At 37.3% G+C, this 27,175-nt stretch overlaps 2 protein-coding genes across 2 annotated transcripts in view; both read right to left on the bottom strand.

Annotated features, from left to right (window-relative positions):
- LOC121860965 overlaps window positions 1-20,627 on the bottom strand; it is a gene marked incomplete at its 5' end in the record, with an annotated part of 152,005 nt that extends 131,378 nt beyond the window's left edge. The window contains 8 exon segments of the mRNA XM_042358385.1: window positions 727-900; window positions 5,900-6,067; window positions 6,855-7,031; window positions 8,266-8,433; window positions 8,695-8,936; window positions 11,981-12,256; window positions 14,992-15,291; window positions 20,395-20,627. Of these exon segments, the coding sequence (XP_042214319.1) occupies window positions 727-900; window positions 5,900-6,067; window positions 6,855-7,031; window positions 8,266-8,433; window positions 8,695-8,936; window positions 11,981-12,256; window positions 14,992-15,291; window positions 20,395-20,627 (1,738 nt within the window).
- A 2,083-nt stretch (window positions 20,628-22,710) lies between these two features.
- Window positions 22,711-23,011, bottom strand: LOC121863452 (the record flags this gene model as incomplete). Its single annotated transcript, XM_042362116.1, is given in 1 exon segment — window positions 22,711-23,011. A coding segment is annotated over 1 exon segment (301 nt), but the record flags the coding sequence as incomplete, so codon positions are not given.
- Window positions 23,012-27,175: the final 4,164 nt, after the last annotated feature.

The raw sequence follows: 27,175 nt of genomic DNA, 5'->3' as shown, positions 1-27,175 counted from the left end.
GAAAAAATCAACCTTAAAAAAAGAAAAAAAAGCCAGGAATAGGCGGAAGTTCTGGAACGTCACCCAGGGCCTAAGGGTTAATGTTTATGTCTACAGTATGTCACAATGTCTTTTTTTTATGTTCTTTTCACAATGTCTTACATGAAGTTAATGTTTGTCACAATATCTTACATAATATTAACACTCTTGTAGTTTAATAATACAGTGACTCTGGTGTGACTGTTCTGGTCCTTTAAAGAGTTGTCATTGATGGATGAATACACAAATTATCATTATCAATACACACAAATGGAAATAGTTTTATCGTCCCCATTCAGACCATTAAGAATTGTAGAAAAATCCCATAAACATTAAAAATAATTTAAGAAAAATGAACTTATTTTTGAAAGTACATATGAAAATGGGGAAAATAATTTGGCTGTGAAAATCTGAAGCTACTTTCAAGAAGAGATCACAAGGCTTAATACCCTCTTTATATGAAGACCAAGAAACTCAAGTGTTCTATATGTGAAGATTATGAATTTTATATTAAGTTTCTGAATCAATAAAGTTAACTTTGAAGTCCCTGTCATGTCTAATATTGAGTACTGGATCTGACAATTTAACATAAACAACTTTAAAACTTCTAGTAAATTCCCCTAATCAAAAGGTCTTAGGATGGAGCTTATTAAATCTACACAAATACACCTGTACTATGTACTATAGCATCTCATTGCATTATCTTACAGTAAGAATTAATGCAGAAGTCATCCTTAAGGATGGTGCCATTGGTGTCAACATTGGTAGCACACCAAAGAGCCTTATGTCCTCTCTGGATGCAGGTGTAGTACTGTTCACCATCATACATGAAGGGGAACATACATAACTTGCCAGTCTTGGTCAGCGTTGTGTGTTGGTATCCTGTGGAAGAAACTAATGCTATTACCGACATATAATAACCTACAACCAAACATCTAGTCAACAGTCTTACTTTTACTATTATCCTCTTCGCCACTGATCGGCTCATTAGCCGCTTGGGCAATAGGTCATGTCTCTGTTACACACTGTTGGCAAGTACTAGGCATACACTGGAGGGACAGTCTTCTCCATTCCAATCCATCCATACAACACTCTCAACACATTTGTAATCAATTCTTACACAACTCTACTTACAAACTTAATATACCTTTACATAATTCTACACATTAACATATTCATACACCTCAGCCACATAAGTAAAACTTATTGCAACATTTCAGAGTTGTTTCTTCAAGCTACAGTAGGCCATCAATTTATGGTGGGGATACATTTTGAAAATCTTGTGTAAACAAATTAATACAAATAAAACTAAATTTCTTAGGAGATAAAAGTTGCATTTCTGGGTTTCAAGATGGGTTGACCTTGAAATCCCATCTCATAACTAAGGGTGAAATGTGTTGTTACTGCTCTTACTGTTTGGATATCTTTGAAAAACACCAAAACTCTTAACATATTGTTTGTGAAATTTTTAAGATCCTTATAAATGGGTCTTACAAATAGGTGTTGCCATTAAGAGTTGATGACAAATGAATTTTGACATTATGTCAACATTCTTATTTAAAAAATCCAAAACAACCTCACCCACAAAATGGAGCCCTTGAAGAATTTTCCAGTGTTCTATAAAACACAGAAGATAGCTCAGAATATGTTCGATAAAAGAGATAATGTGCTGCATGCAAGTCTGCATCCTGTATAAAAAAACAAAAAAACAAAAAATCCTGAATCCTATTCCAGAGACAGTAGGGTCGGGATATATCGCGAGATTGGGTCCAACGATGTTCGCTATATACTAAATCATGATATATAATTACATGTAATCAATTGGGAAAATAGGGTTAGGTTCTGGAGGCCAATAAAAGTGACTAAACTTGACTTAACGAGTTCATTTTCTTACTATCTAAAGCACCAATGAACACTAGACTCGGGAACAACAGGCTATTTCAATATCAATGAACACCAGACTTGGCAGCTGACGCACCATCCTGGAAACACCAGACGCCACACTGCCGCCCTCACTTGACAATCCCACATCTACGTACTGGGGAAAACGAACACCAAAAATATTAGTTACAGAATTAAATCTTTTCCATTAAGCTTTCCATTATCTTCACTTCACTTTTCACGTCACTACCAACCCATTTACACTCGTTTTAGAAATTGGAATCTGCACCAGACTCGGCAGCTGATGCGCCAACCCGAGAACAATAGATGACACACTGCCACCCTCACTTAACAATAAAAAACGAACAAACCTTAAAATATTAGTTACGGTATTAAATCATTTCCATTAAGCTTTCCATCATCCTCACTTCACTTTTCACGGCTCCAGTTATGGCTGGAGGGCATAATTAACCTTGAACTACTACCAGTCATTATGTTTTAGTAGTTTCCTGGGTTAGAACCTCACAAGGTTATCAGCAGTAAGAATACAAGTCTTCCAGTTTGGTTGGAAGTTATAAACCTTGCTACTACTTCCCAAGATCTTACCTTTCATAAACAAACAAAATAGCTTTAAAAGTCATAAATAATAGATAGTCTTTCAACCCTACACATTGTTGTTTTGTATTTAGTAAACATTTTCACATGGAAAATAAGCATAACTGTATACAGTACATGTATTGTCCCACACATGCACACAACCCGATACTTGTTCCAGTCTTTTCATTGGTGGCATTGATTGATTGCTTCCTATTGGTCCAAAAATAGATGCAAAGAGCTATGAAGGTCTTTTGCCTTACTTTGAAGTCACTACAGGACACCTGGATATACTGCTGACATGTGTCAAAGACAGTGAGTTTATAAAACTTAAAACTTCTACAGTAGATACTAGTTCTCATTAAATTATTATTTTGAAGGGGTAAATTCGTTTCATTATCTACATACAGTAAAAGTCCAAAAATCCGGATGCCAGAAATCCGGACCACCCGAGAATCTGGACTTTTCGAAAACTATTTTTTTTTTGGGGGCGGGCTTTTGTGTGTATATGCGCATGTGTGAGCGCCACAGCTGCACAGCGACAACAAGCGACCACGTGGTCGCCACTTTAAAATGAGCAATCAAACTGTGACAACATACCGTATATACTCATCTATAACCCTCCCTCATTAATCGGTCGACCCTGATTTTTTGACCAAGAAATCGTTAATTTATGATATTCCTCGTTTATAGTTCGACCCACGTTTTCGAGGGTAATGGAACAACAAAACCTTCAGTAAAAACACTCTACGTCCTATAAACTGAGGCTCGCCGTGCCTGAAACACGAGTGCCGAAGGCAAATTGTTTACCATTTATTATTACGACACTTTACACTGAAACGTGGGTAGTTTCAACAAAATATTGTGTATTTCCATTCAAGTATTGATTCAAGTCAATTAGGAGGGAATATTATTGTAATACAACAGTTTTTTAACTAAACCATTCGAAAAGCGATTACGGTAACATCTTTTGAACGAAAGAAAGCGAAAGTCATTGTTTTCGTCACGTTTTTATCCCACTTTCCACTGTAATACGTACGTAATTTCAGCAAAAATATTACATTTCCGTGAATGTATTATATCAAGCACAGTATGAATAGAATATCATTGTAATATAACAGAATTTTAACCGAAAACTATTAAAAAAACGAGTAACATCTCAAGAACATCGGAAGCTTAGGTGAAGTCTTTTGTTTTCGTCATGTATTTATCCTATTTTACATTGAAATACATCACGTTTCAGCAAAACTACTATTTATTTCCGAGAATATATTCATTCAGGCCCAGTTTAGGTAAAATATACGTGTGATGTAATAGTTTTTTAACTGAAAACGATTCGAAAAACACGTATCCTCTAGCCCTGTTCAAGGAGAGGACTGGGAGAAGCTGTTTGGTGCTGCAGACGATGACAAGGAAAATGATTTTGATGGATTTTAATGAAAATATTCAGAAATATGGTATCATAGTATTTATTCAAGTCAATTAGGATAGAATGTTATTGTAATACAACAGTTTTTAACTGAAAACCATTCGAAAAGCAATTACGGTAACATCTTTTGAACAAAAGAAAGCAAAAGTCACTGTTTTCGTCACGATTTTATCCCACTTTCCACTGTAATACGTATGTCATTTCAGCAAAAATATTACATTTCCGTGAATGCATTATATCAAGCACAGTATGAATAGAATACCATTGTAATATAACAATATTATGAGTCCTACTCTTTCCATTTTCACAGTACTGTACAAGCCCATAATAATGGCTCCTAAAGTAGATAAACTTCGTTGTGTGAAGAGAAAGAAGAACACGTTGAAATTGAGTGACAAACTTGAAATAATTAAGAAACTAGAACGTGGTGTGAGCAGTACTGTTCTAATGGAAACATACGACATTGGAAAGTCTACAATTTATGATATAAAAAAGGCAAAGAATAAAATTCTAGAATTCACAGCTTTTTCATTAAAACCGCTTGTTTTGATAAATGAAGCAGATGTAATGGGCCCCTGTCTCATCAACAGAACATATTATATAAATGGGTCAATACATCTGATATTATATTCAGATTCACCACCCATGTAACTTTCCACTGTCTATGAGTATGACATGAGTTGTACACGTGAGCGGGCAACTCTCCCAGGAGGGAGTGATCCATAGTCAGCATTTCTGTAAGCCCGCACAGCGAGGCCCTCACTCTTTAGTCGCTCACAACAATTTATATCGTAAGGACGTGACCAAACGTTTATAAAACATAAACGCCGTCCCTTTCTCATTCACTCCTATACAGTGGGACTTACGGTCGATCTACACTCAGGAAATATATATATACAACCCTTTTATAATAAAACAAGGAACTACCGTTTGGGTTTCGTTACTTAAACCCAAATAATAAATATATGTGAACGGCCTGGTTAATTGCACAAGCAGCCGATTCACATGCTATATTTGCTAATGAATAAACTATCAAAATGTACCTGTTCATCTCTTCTTTATTCCTCCTTAAATTTGAATTTTAAAAGTACTGCCTGAGAATCCGGAAAATCCGAAAATCCGGATCGACCCAATCCCCAAGCAGTCCGGATTTTTGGACTTCTACTGTAACATGTTTTTATAATTTGTAGTATCAAAACTTGCTTTATAGCAATATTATAAGATTCATTTTTTTTAGACAGAATTAAGTGTTCATTCTTTTTGCTAATCTGATATGGCAACAATGTATTCAATCAATCAATCAGAGAACCGTCCTCATATCTGAGGGTTGGCGACCAATCCTCGAAGCTTTAGTATCTCTCTGGGGACCCAGTTTTTCATTTCATCCATCCATCCCTGTCTCTGCCTTCCCCTGACCTTCATGGGTTAAAAAGTTAATGCTCTAAAGACAAAAGTAATGGTTGTTTCCAAATTGGAAATAAATCCTAGAATAAAAATTATGATAAACAACAGGGAATTTAAAAAAATGGAAAAATTTTTGTATTTGGGAAGTAACATTATCTGTGATGGTAGATGTATGAAAAAATATAACAAGAATAGGTAAAGGAAAACAGCATTTAATAATTAAATCTAAAAGACCTAATAAAAAGGGACATTGACTTTAAATGAGAAGGGTATCCTGTACTATATACAGTACTGTATATGGTCAGAACTGTCAGAAGCGTGGATTATTTCAGTAGACACCAGAAAGAGGTTAGAGAAGTTACATTAACAGGAAAACAAATGAAGTAATAAGGTTATGAAAAACTTGAAGATAAATACTGTACTTGATATATGCAGAAAAAATAAATGAGATAATGTACTTTGGTCATACTGTTTAATTAGGGAAGAGGGGGTAGTAACAGAAATGTTAATGTATTCAATACTGGACATTAAACCAAAAGAATTAATTAAATACTAGACATTACATGCACTTACCAAGATCAAAGAGCACAACTTCCTTGTTTAATGTATTTTGGGTGTTAACTTGTTTAATGGCACATTTAACATAAGACTCCTCACCAAAGGTTGAAGGCTTTGGCTCTTTATATCTGAAGGAAGACTTGCATTCATTTCCATGCACTGTTAGTATCACCTCCTCGGCTCCTATGAAAAGAAATGAGAATACTGTATTGCAAGATGAAGAACAATAAGAGTTTAATTGAAGATCTGGATGTAAAACCCAAACCCTTCAACCTAAATACACATTCATAACAAATAATTACACTTACACTGTACAGTAACTTATAACAAATATAGGATGACATCAGTCTATTATATTCTTAACTCACACACACCTAACCTTTTTAGTGATAAACCTAGCAAGCATTTGTGCGCATCAAGCTAACGTAAGTCAGAACTAGCTAATTGCAGATACAGTATACTGTACAACAATTCCTGCCTAATTTGTAAGGTAAAGGTGCGTCCACACAGATGTACATTTTGTCGCCAACATGTGATCAACAAGAGGAAACACCGATCTAGTGCACTCGGTCGCACCCTACCAGAGTCGGAACCCTGTGCCTCATTTCGTCTTGTCGCTCACATGTTGGAAACAAAATGTACGCACATGTTGGCGCATCTTAACATTCAAAGTCCCCATGAACTGTCAATATCACCAATTATAAATAACTTACAGGGTGCAGGTATAAGGGTTAATCTAGTTCGGTTAAGTTTGAGGATCAATATGCTTTGGGCTGAAGGGCATCTTAAATTTATACCATGGGGTGTTGGGTCGGAAATATTTTGACCGAAACACATCTCAGCTTTTAACACAGGATCCTAAAGGAAAATGGATCCAATGGAACATTTTTTTTTTAATGCTAAGCAAGACATTACTACTGTATACCCCTCCATAGGCAATAACATGGACTCTTTCTCTATAAAACCTTACCCCAGAGAGCACTGACACAGAAATCAGTGGTGTTCACCAGGCCTGAGGGAGTAACGGAGGTAGCACACCAGGGGCGGTCCTGCCCAATGGAGGTGCAGGAGTGGTATACATGGCCCTCATGGTAAAATGGGAAATAGCACCGTTCTCCACCCTCTGTTGCTATCACCTTCATCTTACCTGTGTATATAGAGAATATCAGGGTTGGCCAATTCAAACCAATGGTTTAAAGCAAATGGTTTAAACCATTTTTTTTAATCTGTCTTTTTGTTGGGTTTAATGAATATTTTGTAGGGTTAAATAAGTTTTTGTTGATTTTATCAAGTTTTGTTGGTTTTAATATTATCTTCCTTTTTTTAATAAGTTTTGTTGTTTTTTATTACTTACAGATAGTTTTAATGACTTATAGTAGATTTGGAAAGGCATGTAATAGGGTGAACAGAAAAGCACTGTGGGAGGCATTACAAGTGTAAGGGGTGGGAGGAAGGCTATTAAATGTAGTAAAAGCATGATATGAGAACAGCAGGACAACAGTAATAGTGAAATATTTTAAATAAACGTGGGTGTTAGACAGGGATGTATTATGTCCCCATGGTTCTTCAGTATAGACATGGATGTGAACTACAGGTTGACAATCACTTATCCGAAATCCTTGGGGCCAGAGAAAAAAAATATTGTTTTTGACAGGAGATCATGTGTAATGGCAAGGAACATACTATATAGTATATGTGTAAGAGCTGGGACTATCAAAATAGGTTCCTGTCAGCTTTGTATATCTAGCAACTGCACTCTTAATTATCCCAAAGCTCATGTAATTCTGGATGTGTTATGTGTCTTTGTGTTTATCCCTCCCCATGCTGTGCTACTGACCCACCCCTTGTGGAGGAACATGAGATAGTGCATGATCATCCACTGGGGCCTAGGCCAGCTGCACCCCTACCAAATTTTAGCTCTCTATCTTCTAAATTATGGAAATACATAAGGAATTTACACACTGTATATAGAAAAACATGATATATATTTTCTTGAATATAGTCTCCACGAGTGGTGGGTGAAAAATCGTTCCACCGATAATGCTAGAGAATGATGACATATGAAGGGTCATATAGCAACGTGTGATGGGCAGCCAAAGCATGGTGAAGGAGTACCGTAAGGAAATGGCATCAAATCCTTCATAAGATAACTTCATTACAAGCTAACAAATTAACCAACAGACATACAGCATGGGTGGCAACAAATACACATGAACATGTCTAAGCTAAGGGGTAATTATTATTTAAAAAAAAGGTTAGTTCAAGGCTGCTGGAAAGTCACTCTACAAAGAACATTAACCGCATGACACCATGATATTTATAAAAATGACCATCAATTACACAACATTTGTCAATAAGAAAAACTTTCAGGGGTGTCCTACCCATATCAGCAAAGCAGATAGACCATGTAACCAAGATGCCGTCAGGGGTGACTTCTGTGGCACACCAAGGCAGGTAATGGAAAGCAGTGGTGCAGGAGAAGTACCATCTGTTCTTATACTCAAAGGGGAACTTGCAGTCCATGTCTTTCTGTATTGTCTTATTATAGCCTAAGACATGATAACAGTGAAGTATTAGTCACCTTAAATACTGACATATGTTGTCAAGTTTTGCATAACTGTCAAGATGTTTCTTTGTTGTCAAATACGTACATCCTTCTATAAAAAAGTATAGTATAACTAAGATAATAATAATGAAATAAATACACCATATCTCACCACATTTTACTCAATTAACTTTTAGAGCATAGAAAATAATACTGATAAGAAAACTGCTGAAAATTAGAGAAACAGTTACGAACTGATACGAACGCCAGCTGCAAATTTTGCCAGTGAATCCCTCAGGGCAGCGGCATACATTGGGAGCAACACAACGGCCACCATTGAAGCAGGGTGGCCTGCACACAGGGTGGCAGGCAATGTGGAAAAGAGAGTGAAAGGCCTGAGGGAACTGCCACACTCCATTCTTGCAAGACAATATCAAAGACGTGTTTCTGGTGATAAGCTCATATCCTGCATCACACCTAATGGTGTACTGATTCATTTCTGGTGAACTGAAAATTAAGAAAGAAAGTCAAAGTGATAATCTATGCAAAACCAAATATATAATTATAAATATCAATATGTATGTACAGCCTTGAATACTGTGTCCTGGGTTCAATCCCCAGGTCAGATGTAAGAAGGGTGTTATAAATGACAGTGAACTAAAATTCAAATTTAATTTCATATTTGCCCTTAAGCTACAGATCAGAAACTATCTGTGTCAATGTGAAAACTCCGTTAAATATTGGTAATAAATTAAATACACATGTATCTTTTGTTTAACGATCGTTCAGGTTGCGATTTAAAATTTTTAACACCCTTTCTCATTTAACAATCATCAATTTTTTGTTTAACAATCTTTGACTCAGTGGGAAAATTTGGGGAGAAAGTCAGAAAAACTGGGATTCTGTGCTCCAAGTGTGCATCATTACACTACTGTAATGTGGCTTAGAAATAAAGAAAATACTGTGCTGTATGCTGTATACAGTAAACAGTACAGTACAGTAATTTATAGTTTTATAGTACAGTAGAAGTCCAAAAATCCGGACTGCTTGGGGATTGGGTCGGTCCGGATTTTCGGATTTTCCGGATTCTCAGGCAGTACTTTTAAAATTAAAATTTAAGGAGTAATAAAGGAGAGATGAACAGGTACATTTTGATAGTTTATTCATTAGCAAATAAAGCATGCTTCATTTATCAAAACGAGTAGTTTTAAAGAAAAATAAAGTCAACACAAGACAAAAATGTAAACAAACTGTCTAATACCATGACGAGTCTTGAAATTTCTAAGCCATCCATCACTAAATGCGCACTCTGATTCAATGTTCACTTGCTCCTTAAAAGACTTTGCTTTGGCAATAAGCATCGGCCCAGAAATTGCCATACCTTCTAATCGTTTTAACAAAAACCATTTGTGCAACACTTTATCAAGATTTTCTAACTTGAGCCAATGTAAACTTTTTCTTTTAGCAATTTTAATGTAGGGCTCAGAAGCTGTGAATTCTAGAATTTTATTTTTTGCCTTTTTTATATCATAAATTGTAGACTTTCTAATGTTGTATGTTTCCATTAGAACAGCATTGCTCACATTACATTCTAGTTTCTTAATTATTTCAAGTGTCACTCAATTTCAATGTGTTCTTCTTTCTCTTCACACAACGAAGTTTATCTACTTTAGGGGCCATTATTATGGGCTTGTACTTTGTACATGGAAAGAGTAGGACTCAAAATTACATACGTTGTCACAGTTTGATTGCTTGTTTTAAAGTGGCGATCGTGTGGTCGTTTGTTGTCGCTGTGCAGCTGTGGCATTCACGCATGCACACACACACAAAAGATTTATAGTGCCTCAAATTTTACATTTCAGTTCAAGCTAATTACAAAACTAACAAAATTAGCTACCTATAATTTACAATTACTTTTATTATTAGAATTATGTAAATTAATTTTTTAAAGCAACTCCATTCATTCACATAACCCACAAAAGCCCGCTAAATTTAAAAAGTTTGAGCTTTCGAAAAGTCCGGATTCTCGGGTGGTCCGGATTCCTGGCATCCGGATTTTTGGACTTTTACTGTATACAGTACAGTAATTCATAGTTTTATAGTATACAGTACAGTAATTTATAGCTTTATAGTATACAGTACAGTAATTCACAGTTTTATAGTATACAGTACAGTAATTCATAGTTTTATAGTATACAGTACAGTAATTCATAGTTTTATAGTACAGTATACAGTACAGTAATTTATAGTTTTATAGTAAATACATATCTTGTAGTCTACTGTAATTTGAAATCGGAGAGGGACACAGTGATAAGCAAATTATATAAACCATCCATTTACCCATACTAACATAATAATAAATATTCTATCATTACTAGAGTGAATGAAACAATTTTCCCAAAACACCAAATGATAACTCTTGGGCACCTGTGTCCCGCACACTGACGCCTTGGTCCCTGGTAATTTTGGCTCAAGGCGGACATATCTGAGGACAAAATAATGTTGTCCAACTTTCTTTTTTTTTTAATTACTGTATTTTAATTTTTGAATTATTTTTTGGCAAATAATTTTGTCCGTTTTTTTTTTATATACAGTATAGCCTGGTTTACGTGGATTTTTTATACGCGGTTGGTCATTTACGTGGCACCTGTCCAGACGCGCCAATTATTAGTTACGCAGTACATTCCTGAATTTACGCGGGAAGCGGCGCGGACAAGCTGCGTGCTAGGTCGCTCTTATGTCACCGCTGACGTCAGAGGACGTTTCGGACTGATTGGGCCACGCATCCCCTCCGCCGCGAGCTGTGATTGGTCTATTTAACTTTACTTGCCCAGTCAACCAAACATTACCGAGTTCTTCACCTGCCACCCACCACAGCCAGCCCAAGTCAGTGATAGTGAGGATATGGACTTATATGGACTTTGAGGGGTTTGACAAGGAGGCCCTCTGCTAGCCTCTGTGGTGGATAGTGATACAGGTGATACAAGTGACACAGTTGAGGGCCAATAATCTGCCCTTTGCCTCGGAACCAACCCCCCATCCCCGTGTGCCCAGCCATCTCTTCTACTAACGTAAGTGTTAAAAAACCTAATATTATTGATATTTCTCTTAAATATTGTGTGTGCATACCATCATAAAATTAAGATGTTATTTTTACTACAACGTACGTATTGTGTCGGAAAAAGGGTAGTCTGGCGGTCGGCCCAGTATCTATTTCAATTAATTCCATATGTTCTGTTATTTCGTTTACACGTTTCGCGTTATACACGGACCTCCATGGGTTTAATTGATCGCGTAAAATGAGACTATACTGTGTGTGTGTGTAAATATATATATGATAACTACAGTATTCAGTATAATATAAGTTTCCATTTCTGACACCCTTTGTGCAGTGCACGGTGGATACTGTATATGCTTCTAAAATGCATAAAATTTAGTTAAACATTTTCTAATGTGCATACCAAAAACCTGTTATGCTCATTTAATGTAACACTTCCTAAAGCAAAGACTGAACTCATTAGTTAAAAGTTGAAAGGTACAGTATTATTTACCTGAAGCTTCCTGAGGAGTGGATGAGATATCTGGGAAGTTCTGAGCAGCGCTCAACATCACACTGTTTACCTGTGTACTGTGGAGGACACTTGCACAAGTTGGGTCCATCGCATGTCCCACCATTAGTACATATTATATCACCACAGTATGGAACACAAGGATAAGGTTTCTGCTTGCTGAAGTCCCATTTTCCCTTCACACAGGTGAAGTTTAGTTCATGGTCTCCCGAGGAGAACCTGTAGCCCGTCTCACAGGTGATGGTCAAAGAGTGAACCCTGTCATGATACCTGTGTATCAGTGTGTGAACAAGCTAAACTTATTTAAACATCCTAACACACTGGAGGATCTAGACCAATGGTTCCCAAACTTTTTTACATGACACCCCCTTTGTTTTTACCCTCATGCCCCCCAACCCATTTTTAAAAATCAATTAATCACCTTTTAATAAGTTTTACACCTTTTACAGTACAGTACTTGTATTTATATCACTTTCACTATCACCTAATTTACAATTATTTTCTACACAAAGAAAAGGGAATGTCAGTGCAGTATACAGTATATATGTTTTTCACACAGCCTTATGCCCCCCAGTTTGGGAACAACTGATCTTGAAAACAACAAGTCATTAACTTGTTGAACAATATGGATGTGGAAACATCTTAGGAAACCATAGATGGGCACACTTAAATATACGATAGAACAATACATATCCATGGCCAAGCCTATTAGTTATGTGCAACTAGGAACCATTAAATATGAACTGAACAACACCTGCCAAAGTTAAGAAGAGGTCTCAGTTTTAAGATATCAATGATGAACAAGATAGAAATACATATTCTATGTTCAGAAACCAAACTAGGTCAGAGTGTAGAAGAATGGAGAGAGTTCCAGAGGTGAATTGCAACCAAGTCCCAGTCAAGTCACAAACCTTCCTTTAATTTTGCAAAACCAAAATTAAGGACATGTGTGGGTGTAGCAGATTTGAGATGATGGTGGGTATGGAGACTCAGACCAGACCAAAGCAAAGACATTACAGTATACTGTATATGAATTCTTTTCTTCAGTGTTTACCTGAGAGGATGCAGATAACTTACCTGCTTTTGAGGAAAAACAATTTGATGCTGCATTATTGCATATGGAGCTTTCTGAAGTGTGCCATAAATCTAAATTATCTAAGTTCAAAGTTCATAATAGTCCTGACCCTGAAAATGAGCATCCTACAGTGTTAAGGGAGTTTAGTAATGAGCTCTAAGCACCCCCTTAAAATGTGGTTCTGCACAATAATGAAAATTTACATAATGTGTGTCTTATATTCAAAATCAGCAACCGCCATTGCATAAATAACTACAGACCAGTGAGTTTGACGTGTCTAGAGAGTACAGTATGAAAACATTTTAAGTGATGCCGTGATGTACAATCTACAACAAAAAACCTTGTGAAGGAATGCAAGCACAGGTTTCTGCCCACTCTCCTGCTTGACACAACTGTTGGAGGTGTTGGATGTGATAAGAACTCCTGGAATATGGTAGTAATATTGACAATACAGTACAGTATATGACTTGGCTTTGACGAGACATTTGACAGCATACCTCACAAAGGGATGAAAATTAAACTGAAAGGTATGGAATTCGAAGGAATGATCTAGCATGGATTGGAGTCAATTTTTACAATTTCAAACAATGTGTGGTGATCATTGGCATAAAATCATCAGGTGTTCCAATAACAACCATGCCACAAGGCAGTGTGCTTGGAATGATGGTAACCATTTATTTCATAAATGATATGCCAGATGCTAATCATTCTTCCTTATACAGGTATATGTTTGCAGATGACTAAGCCATTCAGAGAAATTAAGACCCTAAAAGACTGTGAAGCATTATCGGAATATCTATTGGCTTCAGAAGTGGTCAAAGGAATGGCTGCTGGGATTCAATGTTGCAAAATACAAGAGGATGCACCTACGTTGTACAAACAGTAAGGAAGCATACCACATGTCCCAGTGTGACGAAGATACAGTACTTCATTAACTGAAAATGAATTAGAAAAGGATACAAGTACTTCTGCTGACAAGAAATGGTGTTATCGGATTTCTGTGAGGAGGAGAATCATGCTAATAAACTAGTAGGGTCTGTGCAGTGTTCCCTCACTTGGAGCACTGTAATTCAGCTCAATTTTCAAGGTACACCAAAGACTACCAATTGCTTGAGAATGTGAGAATGTGCAAAGGAAAGTCATCAAACTGGTGTTAGTACTCACACACCTCAAGTACCAAGAGATTTTAGAATGTCTTCAATGGCCAAGTTTATACTGTAGAAGGGCGAACAGTGATTTAATGTTCGTTTATAAGCACCTCAGTCTTACGTACCCACCTGGAGTACGTGGATGGCTGCCCCACTATCAGTGCAGAAAACTGTTAGAGCTAACTTCTTCAGAGTAAGAGTTGTGAACTCTTGCAATAACCTGCCAAAGAATGTTGTGACAGCACCAAGTGTTAACTCATTAAGACTAGGCTTGACCAACATGGCACAAATTCAGTTACGTTCAAGAGCCCATGCATGTACAGTACTTGCCAACAGTATATACCAGAGAATAGATCGACTGCCCAACCAGCCAGATTTAAAAAAAAAATTCTGAAAAGAGACCCCACATCTCCCAGACAGGGGGATACACCAGCACATTACAAGCTTCACTTCAAACGTTCCTAAATCTGTCACTATGATATGTGACAACTATAAAATCATTTTTGTGACAACACCACCACAATAACTTTGGTAACAACACACCAACATTACTTTCACTGACAACAGAACCCCAATAACTACTTTGAAAATCCATCCATAACACTGCAACAACATCTACAATATCATTTGATAATCTACAAACAATACAACTGCAATGGCCACTATTCACAAACTATCTACAGTATACAAACCCACAGACAAAACTTACTTATAACTACAAGCTAACTACCACAACCACTACTATCCTTCCCTCAATCTTCTACACTTACTCATTCTTGTAGATGGCACGGTTGATAGTAGGTGTAAGGGCTTTAACACAGGTGTCTCCATCACATGTTTGTCCCAATACGCCAGTAGGACATGCACATGTGTTAGGAGCAACACAAGTTCCTCCATGGAGACAATGGCTCTCACACAAAGGTATACACTGGCCAGGGGTAGTCATCCATATGCCATCCTTACACTTCTCCACATACGTGTTCTTATCAGTGCTAGTGTGGATGTATCCAGTGGGGCAGTCCTTCCACACTATTCCTGTGTACCCACTATGTCCAGTCTCTATGTTTGACCTGTAAGGGAAGATGCAAAGATCATTAACCCTTTCAGTAATGAGTTTCAAGTACTGTACAGTACTGTAATATCCTGCTTAGTGCTCAGAAGAAGAGAGTGCTAACTGAATCAATATATACTAAAAGGGTCCATTAGGGAAATGTGTTCCTTAAGTCATTACTCCTATTTACGGGTGATATATGAGTGCAGGTAAACACATTGTCACAGTATCTGAGTATACATCTAATTAAATGGACACATTTATATAATGTCTTGTAACAATGGCATCAACCACTGTAAGAAAGGCAGTGTATAGATAAGGGGCCGGATACTCAAAAACATTTATGGGACTGTATGTCGTTGTGTACCCCGTAACTGGACTTACAGTCTCAGATTGGCATACTCAAAACACAGATGGTATACTCAAAACAAATATTTGACATCGAACTCCGTGTTAAAGCGCGTAACTTACACCAGTGAAATATGGCAGGGAGGGAGGAGAGCTTAGTGCAGACGACGCGTTAACTAGCAGTTCACATGACTCCCGCCTCTTACTCGCACCCGTTGCCAGGTGTACAATCAAAATACGTATGGGAAAAATTTATATCTTGTAGTCTAATTTGAAAACGGTGACAGGCCCAGAAATGAACAAATTATATAAACCATCCATTTACCGACAATAACATAATAAGAAACATTGTATCAATACTAGAGTGAATGAAATATTCCCATAAACAACAATTGACAACTGTTTATGTTTCCCACCTGGTCAACCAATGGGCCTAAAATGTTCTTTGCTCTGTTTTAGAAATGCTTCTTAGGGAGACTTCCAGGAGGCTTCTTAGCCCAGAACTATATAATGCTCTTTTGTACTTTACACACTGTAGTAAAACATACCAAGTCGATGTCAGTTGTCAGTGGATAAAAGTCACAGGGGATAAATGCCATGGGGGGGGAGGTTGTCTTGGGGAAGTTACCCAGAGGATAGTTGACCTAATAAACTACCAAGTAAGCATTTGTTCAAAGCAACAAGACCAAGTCACAATGAAACACACCATGGTAACCATTATTTGTGTATTAACAAGGTTTCTCAGTTTCCTTGCACTTTACCACACAGTATGTACACACTCCCCCAAAAGTATTGGCCGCGTTTCTCATCGATACAATGTGTCATAATGGATGAATATTTCCGATCACTAATTGTGATTCCTGCATTATGTTAGTAGACCTGCCTTCCTAGTATCTGTGAGGTTGTTAGTTATTATTTCAGGCATTTGTTGTAATATGGTGAGTCACCGTGCTCCATCTTTAGTAGAATAATTATAAGTAGCAAAAATGTATCAACGGCAGTCAAATAGTGGGTGTTCTCTGCTGGAAACCTATGACCAACACTAGTACCCAAGACTCATTGGAAAACACAGCTTGCACCAACAGGCATTGTCTCGTAGCACAAATCATGAGATGATTTATAATTGTTACCCCATCAACTGAGGTAGAAATAATATTGAAATGCAGTAAATCATAATGTCATTGTAATTTGATATAGCATCATAATACACCTGTAATTACTATACGCACAGTACTGTATTTGCAAATGAATGCAATATTGGATCATAGTGTTTCCTATTTTGTTCCAAGCAATTCCAATGTAACCTCGGTTCATGAAAACATAATGTTATATTTGGCAACTCATCCATTGGGGCTGAAATAATATAGGTACAGTAATACCCCGCTTTACGTGGTTCTCGTTAAAGCGTTTCCACATTTACGCGGTACCCCGCCAGAACCGGAATTCCCACTTTACGCGGTGCATCTACTCATATACGCGGGAAGCGGCGCGGGCAGGGTGCGCACAAGGTCGCCCAGTCATCAAAACATTACCGAGTTCTTCACCCGCCACCCACCACAGCCGGCCCAAGTCAGTGATAGTGAGGATATGGACTTTGAGGGGTTTGACAAAGAGGCCCTGCAAGCCTCTGTGGTGGATAGTGATACAATTAATACAAGTAATACAGGTCAGGGCCAATAATCTGCCCTCTGCCTCGGAACCAACCCCCAATCCCCGTGTGCCCAGCCATCTTTTCTACTAACGTAAGTGTTAAAAACCTAATATTATTGATATTTCTCTTAATTATTAACTGTGTGTGCATACCATCATAAAATTAAGAAGTTATTTTTACTACAACGTAGGTATTGTGTCTGAAAAAGTGGAGTTTGGGGGTCGGCCCAGTCTCTATTTCAATTAATCCCATATGTTCTGTTGTTCCATTTACGCGTTTCCCGTTTTATGCGGGCCTCCGTGGGTTTAATTGACCGAGTAAATTACTGTATAAGGTGAATAAATCAGCGGGGTTACTCATGATGTCATTGGTTTTGCATATGGCATCACACAACTCATCCTATTTTATTACATTATGTAGAGAATAGGTGGTATACTGCAGATATCATGGTGATTATCAGGTGTAAGAAGAAAGAACAAAAGTTGCAACTCACAATCAGAAATACCAACCGAACAGAGACTGCTATGCACGTGTTATTGTGTTCATTTCCAAATATGCATGAGGCTCAAGGGGGCTGTCTTACAAGAAGTCGTCATATCCTACTGGCTAAAATTATAAGCTGATGCTTTGGTGACCTGAAATAAAAATCACCAAATGTGGAATCCCTATTTTAGAACCTATAAAAACAAGTAAATTTTTGTATCACTCAGCCAAAACTGGTAATGGGAAAGTCCTATACAGTGAACCCTCGCTTTACGCGGTTTCACTTTACGCGTTTCTAAATTTACGCGGTACCCTGCCAGAACCGGAATTCCCACTTTACGCGGTGCATCTACTCATATACGCGGGTGAAGTATAATTTTTTTATTTAGCTCATAAAATTCATACAAATTATCCGGCCAGAATATAATTTACATTGCTGGAATTCTTACAATTTGATGATCATTTTGAATATAAGCATCATAGATTTTGCATTAGACATACAAATTTTAGATCTAATGCAAGTATTTTGTTTACTCAGAGCAAATATGTTATCTTTTGTGCAAAATATATGAAGTGTATATTCAAAATATTCCTGGTCTTGCAAGGAATCCAGCAATGTCAATTATATTATCCTAACTTTAGTCTGAGGTATTATTTATTACTAAAAATGTAAATATACTGTTATAACCCAATCATTTCTCTGGTAGGGAGGGAAGGTGGGGGTGAGGGGTAGGGAGGGAGGGAGGGACCCAGGGAGCAGGTGGGAAGAGGGGGGGAGGTGGGGTATTTTGATTGACAGATAGTATTTCGGTAAGTATATTTTGTTTATTTATTGAAGATATTTGTTTTAGCTCATAAAATTCATACAAATTACCAGGCCAGAATATAATTTACATTGCTGGAATTCTTACAATTTGATGATCATTTTGAATATAAACATCATAGATTTTGCATTAGACATACAAATTTTAGATCTACTTTAAGTATTTTGTTTACTCTGAGTAAATATGATATCTTTTGTGCAAAATATATGACATTTATATTCAAAATATTCCTGGTCTTACAAGGAATCCAGCAATGTCAATTATATTATCCTAACTCTAGTTTGAGGTATTATTTATTACTATACCTTAAAATCTAGTGGTTTTCCCCCAAAAATTTTTCAGAGAGGGAAGAGCCAGGAGTGTGAAAAGAGGGGGAGGGAGTCGAGTCCATTATTTGAATGGACATTAACTTGGCGACTGTATTTCTCTATTTCTCTTAAGTTTTAATTGTGTGCATGTACCATCATAAAATTAAGATGTTATTTTTACTAGAACATAGGTATTGTGTCGGAAAAAGTGGAGTTTGGGGGTCAGCTGGTCTCTATTTCATTTAATCCCATATGTTATGTTGTTCACTTTAATCGTTTCTCGCTTTACGCGGGCCTCCGTGGGTTCAATTGACCGCGTAAAGTGAGGGTTCACTGTATATTGTTCATCAAGCTTATTTAGTAATGAAAATACCGGGTATTCAAACTGCGTACTGTATATGCAATGATTTCAATATATAAAGAGAGCTTATAAATGTGATTCATAGTTGCCTTTGATCCAAAAGAGATCAAACTTTCTTGACCTCTTTTTGGTATCTAACCTTGAGATCAACCAAGAACCACGAACTACTGTTTAGGAACCTCTCAATTTACATAATACGTAATTACGTTCTTCAAAATGGTTGTGTAAATAAAACATGCATAAATCAGATAATGTAAATGCGTGCGGTGGAGACTAGGGGGTTTCGTTATTAATAAGACAGTACCCAATGTTATACCAGTGAAAAACTACAGTATACACGTACCAGGAAATATAAAATACTCTGGGCCTTTACTTGTATCACAAGCATGCTGACAGGAATACTTTCATGAGTATAGTGTTCCATCCATGTGCTCAACATTTGTTCCATTCTCTCCATATTCAATCTTGGAAATACAAGGTTTTAGATAAACTAATTAATATTGCACTCTTGGTGCTCTCCTTGATCTTCTCTGCACTATCACGAATGGTCCGTAATATACTGTATTAACTAAGTTCAAGGGCATGCGTAATAACAGCTGTTCATTTACCTCTCTTACAAAGTTTGAGCACATTCATCCCAATCTCAAAGGTGATGACTTTATGCTTCTTAGCACCACTGGTTCAATGGTTCAAGGAGAACTTAAAGGATGCTATGGTGGCATGGTGCAAGAGGGCAAAACATGTGCAATACTATACAGTAATTCATCACAAAATACTATAGCACTCTGTGACTAGAGACTGTATCCACACACTGAAGAGTGCAAGGCAGGAAGCTGCATACCCACACCAATTGTATGTACCCTTCTTGTATGGCGCTGCCACCCCAATGATGTTGCTTGTCGATGGTCGCGTTATTCCAAACATAAGCAAACTTAAGTAAAAAAAAATGTGTAGATGTACCACACGAGGTAATTGTATATATTAATATTTATGTACTGTACATTGCTATCCAAATATCAAGACACTTTTTCGAAACTACTGTACAGTCTTACTCATACAACAAGTTTGCTGAATTTCTTATAAATATTACATACATACCCTTCTTAAATCTAAATTTATCTCTCTACTTAACGATACTGTAACTCACAAACTGATACCACTGAGGGTGACATCCTGGCACTTCTTACTCTCACAATGAGTGCCTGTGTAGCCAGGAACACACTGGCAGAAGGTTTTTCCTTCGTTACTTTTGACACAGGTTGCATTGTTCTGGCAGGCAGGCACACAAGTGTATGTGCAGTGAGTCTCATTAAAGTCCAGGTACCTCTCTGCCCATGGAACCTTCACCTTCCAGTCTCCATTTTCACACCTGAACTTCAGCTGAAAGGAAGAAGTATTGATATGTCAGTAACTCAGGTATTTGAAACTGATGACTATGGTGCAAAAGTAAAAGGAAGTCTATGGTATGTAAGTAATAGTGATATCTCCGTTTGGGAAGAACGAGAAGTAGAGTTAGACGTAGTGCCTCTCACAATGAAGAAATCATTACATGAACCAGGACAGTTAAGGGCTTTATATGGGAATAAGATTAGTAATTTGCCTAAAATAAACACATTGCATGTATATTGTGACGGTTCAGTTATGTCAAGTGGCAGGGCAGGGTGCGGGATCCTTATAAGACAGTACACAGAACAAGGAAATGACATCAAAATTGGACTTCGGTTGAGCAGTTTTATTTCATCAACACAAGCTGAGTTATATGCAATGTTAGTAGGATTGGAAAATGTTGTAAAGAGGTATAAAGATGCATATTTTTTTTGTTGATAGTAGGGCAGCTTTGGATTCTTTGAACAGTGGGAGTCCAGTCTTTGGACACATTATTGGTTCATGTAGAAAATTAGTAAATACAATAAGGAAAAATGGCCATAATGTTCAATTTGTATGGGTCCCTTCACATGTGGGGATTGGTCTTAATGAAGCAGTAGATATAATAGCAAAAAGAGCCACGGAAAAGGCCGAGATCGACATAATATGTACTAAAACCTTGAAGCAATTAAGGAGCAAATTACGGAAAATACAATCAATAGAAGATAATTTCAAAAGGAATGAAATATACGAGAAAAGTGAAACAATGAAACATTACCATCATGTTCTCATGAACACAAAATTTACATATGGGAAAGATACGAGTAAGTGGAAAGATTCAGTGTATATGAGGTTAAGATTAGGATATAAATATTATTGGGAACTTGGAGCTGAGAGAAGTGAACAGGATAAAGAATGTAGAGTTTGTAGAACATCCAGATCCCATACCCTGCCACATTATATACTGGAATGCCCATTGCTTAATGTATATAGAAATGCCCATATAAATAATGTCCCCATGCAAACAGAATGGATGTTTAAAAATAGGAAAATAGATGAAATATTAAAGAAATATAGAAATTTTGCATCTAGAATATAACTATGTACTGTATTATAACTAATTATATGAAATATTAGGAATTTATGTGAGTCTTGAGAGGGACATTCCTGGACTGGGGTGAGGATGACTTATGTCACTTCATCCCTTTGAGATGAATTAATGTTTTTTGTATCTCAATAAACGTATCAATCAATCATATCTCCGTTAGTCAGAACATTTGATGCAAAGCACTTCCGGGAATGAGAGATTTCTGGGTAACGAGACGACTCTCTCAAAGCTGGGAAAAAATCCCTCATTCCCGTAATTTTCCGGGTATCGGGAGAAATTTCACAGAATTTTCAAGAAAAATCATTCCGAAAGCCAGAATTTTCCAGAAAATTACGGCTTTGGGAAAAATTTTCTGAGAAAATTTAAGTGCCTGCTATTGGAGAGTTCCGGGTTTGAGGGATTCGGGCTAACGGGGATATTACTGAGGACTGGTCCCACCTTTAATGATCTCAAGGGGGATATTCCAGGTCAATTTTCACCTGCCGGGATTTGAACCTGGCCCCCCAAGGTTGGCAGTATGGCAGCAATCCACTGGACCAATCCACAGGTAAATATTGTTTACTTGATTTACCTATGTACATGACAGGTTCTCATATACAGGTAGTTCTGCTATAACGCGATAATTGTGTTCTTGTAAAATATCGTGTTATAGAAAATCGCGTAATAGAAATAACAGGGCTTATGGAGAAAATAGGGTTAGGTGCAGATTACTCCAAATCGAAAAAAAATTTCGTAGTTAGCCTAACAGTGTATGTATAAGGAGGAAATATTAACGTAATGACAATTACATATGCTTGGTTTATGGGTTCAGAGAAGTTGTATGATAAAATACTGTACTGTAATAAGGAAAGATTTACAAGAGGTAATGTTTATGAGTGATGTGCAGAATACAGTACTGTTAAATTTCTTAGTTCTGGAGTGTGTAATAATATACAGTAATATAAATGGCAGACAGACAAACAGACACTAAAAACACCTGTATGATGAGACTCACAGCTGCATCCAGCCAACCATTGCTCTTTGAAGAACTGGCAACGCCTTGCAGCCCTGCACCTCACAAGACCTGCCTGAGTAGAGTGGCGGACAGATACATGCAGTGGAATTGTTGTAAAGTGCACATCGGCCATGCTGACACGGTGGCATGCACTCTATTACGCACTCCATTACCTCATTGTGTGGTACATCCTCCATCCTCCACTCACCAGCAACACACTTTATGTCCACAAATGAAGTGTTGAAGGTGGTCTTGTAGTGCAGGAGGCAGAAAGCCACAACATGATATCCCTCCACTCTACCGAAAAAATGTATGTTAATCAATATGAAGGTGGTGTTACAATATAATGTATAATACAGGTATACTGATTCCATATACAGTAGGTAAACTGCATAAGTGACACACAATACATCTCATTCTCAATATAATATATCATATACTCTACTCTAGTGATTTTCTTTCAGTTACACATTACTTTGACATACAGGAGTACTTCGATTTACGTAACATCAATTTATGAAAATTCGCTTATCCAAAAATAAATAAATAAATTGTTCCAGCGCTTCGGTATACAAAAAATTTTTACGGTATTTTTTCTTAGCATCGGAAGATGCTGCACTGCTAACACAGGCATCTAAGAACATTCCATGCTGAACACGTGCAGTAAGCAGTGTACTGTAGTGCAGGATAGTGTGTGGCAATGTTTCTGTGCTTGTACAGTGGCCTTGCAATTGCTTTGTTCTGGGAACCCCGCACGGAATTACTGAATCTCGGAACTCAGGATATATGTTTCCATGTTAAAGGTACTTATTCATTCTGGCGCTCATGCCATAGTCCCCCTTTTTTGTCTTTTCAGCCCCTAATTTCAACCAGAAAACAATGCTCTAATGTGACAGAAATACGGAAAATATTACATAATACAATAAAATAAGAAAAATTATGAGTGGAAACGAATTATATGTAGGGAAGTACAGTAGGTAGGTATGGCAAATAAGGGTGGAATGACTTGGCAAAGGTTCCCCCTCTGGGAGACTTCCGTCAATCTGACCCCATTAAAACGACTCCAGTACTGTATGTAATTTCACCATAATTCCCACATTATTTAAGTTCATTTGGTGCCAGATTATTACAACATTATTGTAAATAATAAATTATGTGTCATAGTAAGTTCCTGGTGATATGTTTACATAGACAAACAGCTGACCAGCCAACCAGTCAGCCAGCCAGGGAAGGTGCCGTTTGTGTAATATACAGTAGAATCTCTGTTATCCAGACTCCATGTAACCGGCACTAAAATTAAATAATAATTATAAAAATTCCTCCAAAATCAGCTAGAATCATAAGTTTGAATACCATGCACAAAAGAGATGAACTGTCATACTTATTGCTATGATAAACAATAAAATTGATATACAGTATAGAATAACATAAACTACAAAAGCACATGTTTTATGTACAAAAAATAACTCCTTCCACACTCAAACCATCCTCTAGGCAACAGGACACAGTTCAGGTAGTCACCCGGCTGAGTTACAGACTCGCTGCTTTATTAATGTTGTTATGATTCATACAGTACATACAGTATGATTAGAAAGTATTGTTCCCACAAAATATTGCTTAGAAATGTGTATTTTTACATTTGGAGGTAATTTTTTTCATAGGAATGTATCTCCCTTTATATAATGGTAGTGACTGGGAAAAATGGCTTCGATTTACAAAAGGTTTTCAGGAACGTATCCCTTCCGTAAATCAAAGCACTCCTGTACAGTGATCTCCCTCTCATTAAAAGACCTATATAAAAACAACAATGAAGACTTACTTAACAAACATCTCCGTGTTAGGGATGCGAGCTGGAGTGTCACTACAGGGAGGGCTATCACTATCTTCCTCATCTGCCACAAATCCCATAGCACACACATGGAGAAAGGTTACATAGTATTACTCTATAAAATACTGTATATACAGTACAACAAATTAGTTCTCAAACCTTCATTTGCTCCTCTGAATTCTTGAACAAATCCACCAAAGTACAAGTACAGTCTTCCCTCTCCAACTGCATGGATTAGGTTCCTGAAAAGCCCAGTGGTTGGCAAAATTGTGGTAGCAGAGAGCATTGTGATGGCACCAAGTGTGAGCTGACTCAAGACCAGACTTCACCAACATTGGCACAAATACAGATACATCCTGGTCCTGGACCCAGTACATGCCCAGTACTCGCTAACAGTGTGTAACAGAGACGTGACTGACTGCCCAAGCGGAAAACAGCCGATCAGTGGTGAAGAGAATAAAAGTAAAGTAAAATGAGATGGCTTGGTCCTATGGGAAATAAGGAGTTAGGTTATCAAACCCCCTGGGAGGCATGCCCCAAGTCCTAAAACACTGTATTCACTTTAAGGTAAAATACACTTATGTGATACTTCATAACATTAAATTTAGAATAGTATGTACAATAAATACCTCATAATTAAAAATAATAGGGGTTCTAACTCTTATGTATTATGACATTTTATGAAATATAAGGGACACCTTCACCCGGAGGAAACAAACAAAAAACAAAACAACAATTCTTTTCACTTATCTGCTCCAATCAAAATTTAAACATGTCTAAGTACAGTACAGTACCCTTTGAGATGCTTGGTCCTGGGTTATCAGATACAGTATATCGGCTCAACACTGGGCAATGATGGAAAAACAAGTGGAAAAAGCTTGTGCAGTAGACCGTAGATGTGCACTCCATGACTGACAAACTTGAATTGACCAACATACGTGACCCATATAATACTTGTTTACAGTGAGGCAGGACAGACAGTCACATGTGCATCATATATATTCGTAAATGTCTCTCATAATCTGAAATTTTACAAAATTTTACGAAAATACAGTGACCCCTCGTTTAACGAACGCCTCGGTTAACGAAATTTCGGTTAACGAACTGCCTTCCATAAGGATCTTCAATTCAGTTAACGAACAAAAATTCGGTTAACGAATTTCTTACGAACCGACCAACATATTTTCGCTTCCACTGACTGGGCAACCAGCTTTAGTATCAGTCCGCCAATACATTAATCGGTTCTAGGGCTTAAATTCCTTACTATTTTAGTAAATATCAAGAAGTTTATACTATTCAATAATAATAAAAGTTTAATATTCAATTTTTTAGTCATTTTAACAATTATTGAACAAAATTGAAGGTAAAGTGACTAGTTTAATGCGCGGCATCCAGCCTCTTAACACAGCAAACAGGCGTCAGTCTCTCTCTGTTTTCACTGGAGGTAACATCTTGCTTGAGACTCTCTTCAACTAAACGCTTTTTTTCTGTGTTTCCAAGCACATTATTGGTCATTTTGAAAATTATTTTACATATTGACAATATATAGTGCAGTGCAGTGTTATTTTAAAGAAAATATTCTTTATTTAAAGCTAATTTAACTTTGAAAAATACGTGTTGCCATTGTTTGAATCCAGCATGGGGCCTAAGAGATCAAGAAACGCAATTTCAATCCAAATAAAGCAGGAAATAATAAAAAAACACGAACAAGGTATTAAATCAAATGCGCTATGCAAAGAATATGGCATGTCGGCATCAACTGTGTCGACAATTCTTGCACAAAAAGACAAATTTAAGGAAGTGAACGTGAGAGACAAATCTACAAGAGTGTTTAAAAGTAGATCCCTAATGGTAGAAACTGAGAGGTTACTTATCATCTGGATTAGGGAAAAACAGATGAAAGGTGATTCAGTTTCTGGTGATTTCATTTGTGAAAGAGCCAGGGAGATTTATGAACATTTAAAGACAGATCAACCTGGTTCTTCAGGAACAGAATTTGAAGATTTTCGGGCTAGCAAAGGCTGGTTTGAAAAATTTAAGAAAAGAAGTGACATTTTAAGTGTTGTTAGGCATGGTGAAGCTGCTAGTGCTGATAAAGAAGGGGCAGCAAAGTTTTTAGTTGAATTTAAAAAACTGATGGAAGAAGAAAATTATCTTCCACAGCAAGTGTTCAATGTGGACGAAACTGGGCTGTTCTGGAAAAAGATGCCCAAAGAACATTCATCACCAAAGATGAAGCCTCTTTACCTGGGCATAAACCCATGAAAGACCGTCTCACTCTACTGCTTGGTGCCAATGCTTCAGGGGATTTCCGACTGAAGCCTATGCTTGTCTACCACTCTGAAAACCCCAGGGTGTTCAAGCAACAGAAAGTGGTAAGAACAAAGCTTGGAGTTTATTGGAAGTCCAACCGTAAGGCATGGGTGACAAGACAGTTCTTTAATGAATGGGCTGTTGATGTGTTTTGCCCCTCTGTCAAGAGCTACCTAACCACCAATAAACTTCCTTTAAAGGCTCTTCTCCTCATGGATAATGCTCCTGGTCTTGACCCTGACCTTGCCAGAAATTTGGAGTATCAATTTGACTTTGTGAAAGTGTTGTTTTGCCTCCAAACACTACATCACTCATACAGC

This window comes from Homarus americanus, unplaced genomic scaffold (genome assembly GCF_018991925.1).
Source record: "Homarus americanus isolate GMGI-L3 unplaced genomic scaffold, GMGI_Hamer_2.0 scaffold40248, whole genome shotgun sequence".
Taxonomy (NCBI): domain Eukaryota; kingdom Metazoa; phylum Arthropoda; class Malacostraca; order Decapoda; family Nephropidae; genus Homarus; species Homarus americanus.
This window is presented reverse-complemented; position numbering and strand designations above follow the sequence as displayed.